General features: G+C 30.7%; 1 protein-coding gene across 1 annotated transcript; it reads right to left on the bottom strand.

Moving 5' to 3' along the window:
- Positions 1–322: 322 nt before the first annotated feature.
- On the bottom strand, positions 323–3,765 carry LOC136235845 (polygalacturonase-like). The gene is made up of 4 exons (XM_065990781.1): positions 3,280–3,765; positions 1,649–1,938; positions 619–847; positions 323–541 (listed from the first exon to the last, which is right to left on the bottom strand). The coding sequence occupies exons 1-4, from the start codon at positions 3,763–3,765 to the stop codon at positions 323–325; spliced, it is 1,224 nt and encodes a 407-aa protein (XP_065846853.1).
- Between the last annotated feature and the right edge of the window lie 4,752 nt (positions 3,766–8,517).

The raw sequence follows: 8,517 nt of genomic DNA, 5'->3' as shown, positions 1-8,517 counted from the left end.
TAGCACTATTCTTGTTTTCAAAGTAGTCTGTGTTGTAATTCAGTCTTGTAAGGATTTTCAGCTGTTTGATGCTATTCAATTCATTTTTACTGATAAAAAAAAATACCTAATTATAATTTTAGCAAATACTATCCCGCTAATAGAAAACAGTTAACATCAGCATCAAACATCAAATAACAACAGTGAACAGAAAACAACAACTGTAGCACTGAACCAAACAAACCCTTAATATAAAAACTCAATTGGAGCCTGAGGTTAAAATCAACATTGATGTGATAGAAAAACAATAAACATTTTCTAAAGCTACACAAAAATACAGTTTCTATAGACAACTAGACGGCTGAACAAATCCTAAAGCCGATCCATGTGCGTTATGACAAATTGCATTAGCTTGACCATTATTGTAAGTGAGTGCAACATTTTCAAGATGAATCCTTCTACACGGATACTTCTTACTGCAATCAAATTTCACTGCTACTTGTGTTGCTGATGTTCCACTTATGTCGTGGTACCGGATATCACTTACTTGAACGCCTGATTGCTGCATACGTTTAAACATATATAACAATTAAATTACACAATTTGATATTTTTAGCTATATAATCAAAATTAGTGTACCTGTCCAGGACAATTTTTGTTAGAAGGACAGTAATTTTGATCTACTAGAATTGGATTTTGGACATTGTTCATCTCAACATGTTGGTATACAACGTTTTTCACAAAGCCAGTGCTTGGTCTTCCCCAAGTCTTGATTCTCACCCCATTTTGAGTTCCATAGAAATAAACTCTTTTAACTACAACATTGTGTACTCCTGGCTCTTTATATTCCTTGCCCAAACTCCCTATGCTGAAAACAAATTAATATGTGTAAATATTTTTTTTTTTTAGTAAAAATAGAGACATTTTCTCAAAAAAAAAAAAAAAAGTAAAAATAGAGACATGTTCAGTACTGGGGACAGATATCTCAACTAGGTTGACACCCCCAAATCCAGGTGGAAACAAGTCCCGAAAAGAATAAATAAGAAAAAAAAATACAGCCTAAAGGGAGAGTTATCTAAAGCTTAAATGAACTAAATTAATAATGGATAAATTATATCCATGGCCACTCAACTTTACTCATTTTAATAACTTCAATTTTTAGCGGTATGACCACCCAACTTTATTCTTTTTAACACGGATTGCCATTGAACTTTAACTAATTTCTCAAAATGACAGATAACGACCTCAAAATGAAAATATTCAAGAATTAAAGTTATTCAAAAAGGCATTTACCATGAAACCGCATTTTTTATTTTCCAAAATCACATTTTTATAGTTTTCTCTCTCTACAAATTCATTTTCTCTCTCCTAACCAAAAAACACTTAAATGACGTCAAAACAAAAATTTTCAAGAATTAAAGTTTCTTATAATATCATTAACTCTTAGAATTTTTTATTTTGAAGCCCTCAACAGTCGTTTTGAGACCTTGAGTAGCCACCGGTGTAAAAAAGTGTAATGTTCAATGACCATACTGTTAAGAATTGAAGTTCAGTGACCACAATCTTAAATGGTTAAAGTTCAGTGGCCATGGGTGTAATTTAGCCAATTACTAACCTGTGTTAATGTGTTAATAATCTTAATCATTCAATACAAAATAAAATATTGTACCTGATTCCGTGGCCAGGGCCGCACCTTATGTTTTCGATATACAAGTAAGAAGTACCTGGACCAATTGAGATACAATCGTCTCCGGTTCCAATCCTCGAGTTTAGGATCGTGACACTGGTTGACATTTGTACGTTAATACCGTCGGTGTTAGGGCTGTCTTCCGGGGCAGAAACTGTAACACCTCGGATTTTCACATCATGGCAACCGTAGATGATAATGTGGAACATTTGGCTATTTAGTGATGTCAATCCATTGATTGCTATGTTATCAGAATTGGTAAAACGAAGAGACTGCAACAAAATAAAGTCAATTAAATCACTTAATTAGGATCTATAATTAATAAGGAAACTGAAATTGAAACGGATATGAGGAAATAACATTATTTCTAGAAAACCTTAGCTAGGAAATGGTAATGAAAGGCAAACCAAATGTAAATAGATACAAAATGTCGAAACGCTTGTGAAAGAGTTGGGTGCAACATATAGATTATTACAGCCTATAAATTATTTAATTACAAGCTATAATTAATAAGGAAACTGAAATTGGAATGGATTATAAGGAAACATGATTTCCATAAAACATTATCTATTAAATGGTAATGGAAATAGACACGAAATATGAAAACCCTAGTGAAAGATTTCCCGTGTAACATATAGATTATTAAAGCCTAAGAATTATTTAATTACAGCCTATGATTAATAACAAAACTGAAATTGAAACTGATATAAAGAAATAACATTATTTTTTACAAAAACATTAGTAAGGAAATGGTAATGCAAAAGGACACCAAATGGAAATAGATACGAAATGCTGAAACCCTAGTGAAAGTTTCGTGCAACATATAAATTATTACCGTATATAAATTACTTAATTACAACGTATAATTAATAAGGAAAGTGAAATTGAAATGAATTATAAGAAAACATGATTTCCATAAAACATTAACTAGGAAATGGTAATGGTAATGGAAAATGAAAATAAATGGAAATAGACCCGAAATATGAAAACCCTAGTGAAATTGAAACCAATATAAGAAAACATTATTTCTAGAAAAAAAATAGCTAGGAAACCGATATAGGAAAGAAAAAAAATGGAAATAGACGTAGTGAAAGAGTTCCGTGTAACATATTGATTATTACATCCTATAAATTACTTAATTACATCTTACAGTTAATAAGGAAAACTGAAATTGAAATGGATTATAAGGAAACATGATTTCGAAAAACCCTAGTGAAAGATTTCCATGTAACATATAGATTATTAAAGCCTATAAATTATGTAATTACAGCCTATAATTAACAAGGAAACTGAAATTGGAACAATATAAGGAAACATTATTTCTAGAAAACATTAGCTAGGAAATGGAAATAGAAAAGGAAAAAAAATGGGAAAACCCTAGTGAAAGATTTTCCGTGTAACATATAGATTATTAAAGCTTATAAATTATTTAATTACAACCTATAATTAATAAGGAAACTGAAATTGAAACTGATATAAGAAAATAACATTATTTTTTATAAAAACATTAGCTAGGAAATGGTAATGGAAAATGACACCAAATGGAAATAAACACGAAATGCGAAAACCCTAGTAAAAGAGTTCGGGTGCATTATTAGGGCTAGTTAACATACCGCAGCACCAGATGGGCAATTGCCGCCGGAGGCCTTGCAAGCCCATAAACCAGCACCTTGGCCTTCAAGAGTCCCGCCAGAGATAGTAACACCGGTCACACGCCAAAAGACGAGCCAATCTCCACCGTACCCAAGGACTTTATAATCCGATGGAGCCACAAGTGTACCATCTAGCCGAAAAAAGATTGCACTGTTCTTGCATGGACCCTGAAAAACAACTTTTTTCAAAAGAAACCTCCCGGGCGGGACATATACTATGGCTGGTCTATTTGATCCACAAGCCAGGTTCCATGCCGAAACAAAGGCACCGGTGGAGTCGGTCCGGCCATCGGATTTGGCCCCATATCTCATAACATTAAATGAAGGCGTTCCATCGGATTGGGGCCAATAAGTAGTAAAAATATTATGTGAAGCTCCAAATGATAAAATTGAGGAAAAGAGAATGATGAGAAGAAGAATAAGAAGAGAATGATTCATATTAGCCATTGGGAAGATGACTAGAAACTTGAATTTAATGTGTGAGAATGGAGAGTGTACATGGATTCATATATATATATATATATATATAAGTCGAAATGCTCAATGATCAATGATTAATATGGAAAGTGTAGATTTTTTGAATGCATTGAATTCGTAATTGATGAATGATCAATATGTAAAGAAAGTAATTTAAGAGGATTTGATTGATTTCCTTTTGTGTTTGATGGTAGAAATGGTAGTTTATGCAAATTACTACTGTTTGGATAAGGATCATGTGTAAAAATACATCTAAGAAACAATTTTACACCTAACTTTTAAAATGATGTAATTTTATCAACATTGGTAGGAGTGTCCGCCCTCGGCATAGGCCCGGGGTGCGGTCGCCCAGGGCACAAGGCTAAAAGGGTCCAAAATTTTTAATTTTATCAAATATATAGTATTTTTTTGTTATAAATTTAGTTATAATACCCATTAGGTCTAAAAAAATGACCAAATAATATGATATTTTAAGTCTAAAATGAGCCTAAATTTCTATTTTTAAATTTTTGAGTACAAATTTTTTTTTTTAATTAAGGGCCCATTATCTTTTATTTCGCATGGGGCCCTTAAAACGTCAAGACCGGCCCTGCCTGGGTATAGGCCCTGCCTGGAGGGGGCCCGAAATTTGTTTTAGTGTTACATGTACATATGACAATTATTTTTTTTTAATATAGATAGTGATAAAATCATGAAAAAATTACACAGAAATTCATCTTTTAAAAACTATTTACAACTATGTCAAATCATAATTTTGGATTATACCAAACTAGTAAAATCAGTACTTTTAATATATTTTAAAGATTAGAATTTATAAACTAGAAGTCTATAATATATTTTCTAGGGTTTTATAATTTATGAATTGGAGTGTAGAATTTTTAAATTATGGTACAAAATCATAATATATAGAGAATAATGACATATTAAGAATTAAGTTTAGTGATATGACTTAGTTGTAATTTTATAGTTAATTCTGATATTCATGTATTTGACCCAAAATCATATCTGATTTTAAAATTACAATTAAATCAGATTACAAAACTTATTTCTCAATATGTCACTATTTTCTATATTTGTATGATTTTATATCCTAATTTATAACGTTTAGATCACAATTCATAAATCATAAACCTTAAAAAAAATATCTTAAACCCCTAATACATAAAACATAGTCCTTAAAATATATGAAAAACGATTATTTATTTAGTTTGACATTATTTAAATTAGTACTTGACATAGTTGTAAATACTTTTTTAAATCTGAATTTCTATGCAAATTTTCCTATTATAATTAACTACAAAATTACAACAAAGTCATATAACCAAACTTAATTCTTAATATCTCATTATTCTCTATATATATTATGATTTTACATCATAATTTAAAAATTCAAGACTACAATTCATAAATCATGAACCCTACAAAATATATTCCAAACTTCTAATTTATAAATTCTAACCATTAAAAGATATAAAAATTACTGATTTTACTAGATTGACATAATATCAAATTATGACTTCACATTGTTGTAAATAGTTCTTAAAAGATTAATTTCTGTGTAATTTTCCCTTGATAAAAGAATTTTAAAAGGTACGTTCAACCTTTACACTTTAATTAGTAAATTTTATATTAAAGTGGTTCTTATTGTTTATTTTGCCTAGAGCCCTAAATTATGAGGACCGGTCCTGAATGATAGTGAAGAGAAATTTTATCAAAATATATTGTCAAATTGGTTCAATTTGAGAAGAAGAATAGAAGGATCTGTATTAACCATTGAGAAGATGACTAGAAACATGAATGTATGAGAATGGAGATAAAGGGTACATTTATATATATCACCGAAAAACAAAGTAATGTTTACTTTGTTAAAAACAAAGTAAGCATAGCCTAACCCTAAGTCGAAGGTGCTTTCTATGCTTACTTTGTTTTTGACAAAGTAAACGCATTGATAGATGGAAAGTATAGATTATTTTTTTAATGTATTGATTTGGTAATTGATCAATGATAAATATTTATAGAAAGTAATTTAGAGGATTTTATTTTATTTATTTTATATTTAAATTTAGAGGATTTTATTGATTTCCTTTTTTGTTTGCTTATAAAAATTACGACAATCTACTGTTTCCTTTTTCGCAATTGATGAATGCATAGAATGTAATTTATATAATTTATGTAATTTATTCATTTGATTTGTTACTTTAATTAAAATACTCTTCCTATATATAGTTAGGGGTATTAAATTACTTTCTAACATCCTATTCATGAAATTTAAGGTTTTAATTTAAGAATATATTCTCTAAATGTTGGAAGTAATATAAATTAAATTAATATATAGGAATCACCACATGTAAAAGAAGGGATGGCATTGCCCTCTTCATTTTTTTGAAAAAATAATAATTTAGATATAATTTTTAATATTAAATTCAATTAGTATATAATTTTTTTACCTGTGTATATTATGTCCCTCACTTTTGAGTTTTGCCTATTTTATTACTACACAACATTAACTTTTGTTTTTTTTTTTATTAGAACATAAGCAATATTCTATGGAATCATGATCAATGTTATTAGTGTTCTAAAAATCGGCTAAGACAGTGACTTTTAAAAAACTGTTCCAATTTTCTCAAGTTGGTCGGTATAAGTTGGTGTATGATTTTTATCCGCCCAGAAACTCCTAGGCGTCTCCTAGGTGGATCCAGCGGCCCTAGGCGGTTCATTTTAAAAAATTAGTCATTTAATTTTAGAGTAAATTACATTGATAGTATCTGAATTATACCTCAATTCATACTTTGATACATAGATTATAATTTGTCCTAAAAATACACCTTTAAGTAATGGTACCCGGATAATTTAACACGTTTAGCCCGTCAGTAACCAATCAAAGCGAGTTTTGACCATTTTAAATTAAAATTTTAACTAAATTTTCTTTCACTCTTAAATTTTCTGTCTCTATCTCTCCCATATATACTATCTCTTAGTTTATTTCTGGCTTAATACATTATTTGTCCTCTGAACTTGTCCAAAAAGCTTGATTGGCTCCCTGAATTTTAAAAATATCCCTATAGCCCCCTAAACTTGCATAGAATATTCAGTTAGCCTCCTGAATTTGTGTAAAATGTAATCAATTGATCACTCGGTTGTAAAAAAAGTAAGTTAAATGCGAAAAATGTATTGCGTGATCTGGGAGACATAGTTAAAGTATATAGAATTTGGGAGAGAATGAAATTAAGAGCTTGAGCTTCAATTTTTGAACAAATTTCTTGTTTTCAAAGAGCTGGGTATGAAAGAGACTGGAAGAGAGAGACAATGGATGAGAGAGAGATTTTGGTTAAACTCAAAGAAAATTCGGTCTAATTCGCGTTGACCGGTCATTAACCGATCAAATGTATTTAATTGTCTGGTTATCATTACTTGAGATATATTTTTGGCACAAAATGAAATCTAGATCTCAAAATGTAAATTGATGTATAGTTCAGGTACTATAGATGTAATTTACCCTTAAATTTTATGTCAATTTTTAATTTTAAATAAATTATTAAATAACTAAAAACTAAAAAAATACCTAAAACTATCAAGTGCTATGTTTAAAGTTATTAATGTTAGTTTTGAAGTACATTTTGTATTAATGTTATTTTATTCAGTTTTGATCACATGGATCTTAATGACCATTATATATTTGGTTATTCACCGTTCGATCTAAACTTATCAAAATCTTAGGGTGGAGATTCAAAGCTTCCTAAAACTTAGATTCAATAAGTCCGGATCTAACACTGAATGACGAAATTCATTTGTTCCTTATGGTGCATGTTAACATGGTTGTATTTTATTAGCATATTTGTATTTTTTTTAAGGACATTAATGTAACAAATATTAAAATATATAAGTTCTCCTAGCTTAAGATATTTTATATTATGAGTTTTACATAGTATAATTCACATTTTAATTGTATTTATATAATAATTTATTTATTAAAAATTATAAAAATACAAATTCGATTAATCCCCGACTAATTCTCGATTAATCCCCGAGGACCCTATCCGCCCGATTAACCTAGCCTCTTTTATAACTTTGAATGTCACCTTTCGGATCCGAAAGACTCACATGAACTGTCGGCTTTGAATGTGAATAGATTAACTTCTCATTGTTGCCCAAATCAGAGGTAAGGTGATGAGTTGCGCCTGTGTCCATGACCCATTGTTGCCCGCCTGAAGATGCTGCTAGATGTGACTGTGGCCTTGAATTCTTTTGCTCTCGTGGGAAAGAGGGTGAGCTACACTTGTTGGTATAGTGGCCACGCCCTTTGCAATTATAGCATAAAACTGTGGAGATATCAGCAGGAGCTGATTGAGTCTGACGAGTCCAATCCGAATTCGGATTATACTGACTACGAGGGGCATTGAACGAATTACGACCTCCTTGGTGTTGCCTGCCACGTCCTCTACTGCGAGAGGAATTTCCTCCACGAGCTACATAATGAGCAGTTGGTGCAATAACATCCATGGAAACCGATTCTCGGCTAAGATTAACTTCTTCATTCAATAACAGCCCGAAAAGAGTATTATAGCTGATAGGAATCTGTTGAGCATCAATAGCTCGAGAAAAAGGACGATACATCGGGCCTAAGCCATTCATAATACAATCAACGAACTCACTCTCTGGCATAGGTTGTTGTAGAACTGATAACTGGTCAAACATTGCTTTGGCACACTGTAAGTAAGCAGT

Source organism: Euphorbia lathyris, chromosome 1 (assembly GCF_963576675.1).
Source record: "Euphorbia lathyris chromosome 1, ddEupLath1.1, whole genome shotgun sequence".
NCBI classification, from domain to species: domain Eukaryota; kingdom Viridiplantae; phylum Streptophyta; class Magnoliopsida; order Malpighiales; family Euphorbiaceae; genus Euphorbia; species Euphorbia lathyris.
The sequence above is the reverse complement of the archived record's forward strand: the minus strand, read 5'-3'. Positions and strand labels throughout refer to the sequence as shown.

Excerpts from the sequence above, each read along its gene's own strand:
- LOC136235845 (XM_065990781.1), bottom strand. The coding sequence starts at position 3,765 with ATGGCTAATATGAATCATTCTCTTCTTATTCTTCTTCTCATCATTCTC. Across the intron at positions 848-1,648 it reads GGCCCTGGCCACGGAATCAG|CATAGGGAGTTTGGGCAAGG; the intron begins GTACAATATTTT and ends ATTTGTTTTCAG. Across the intron at positions 542-618 it reads ACAAAAATTGTCCTGGACAG|CAATCAGGCGTTCAAGTAAG; the intron begins GTACACTAATTT and ends AAACGTATGCAG.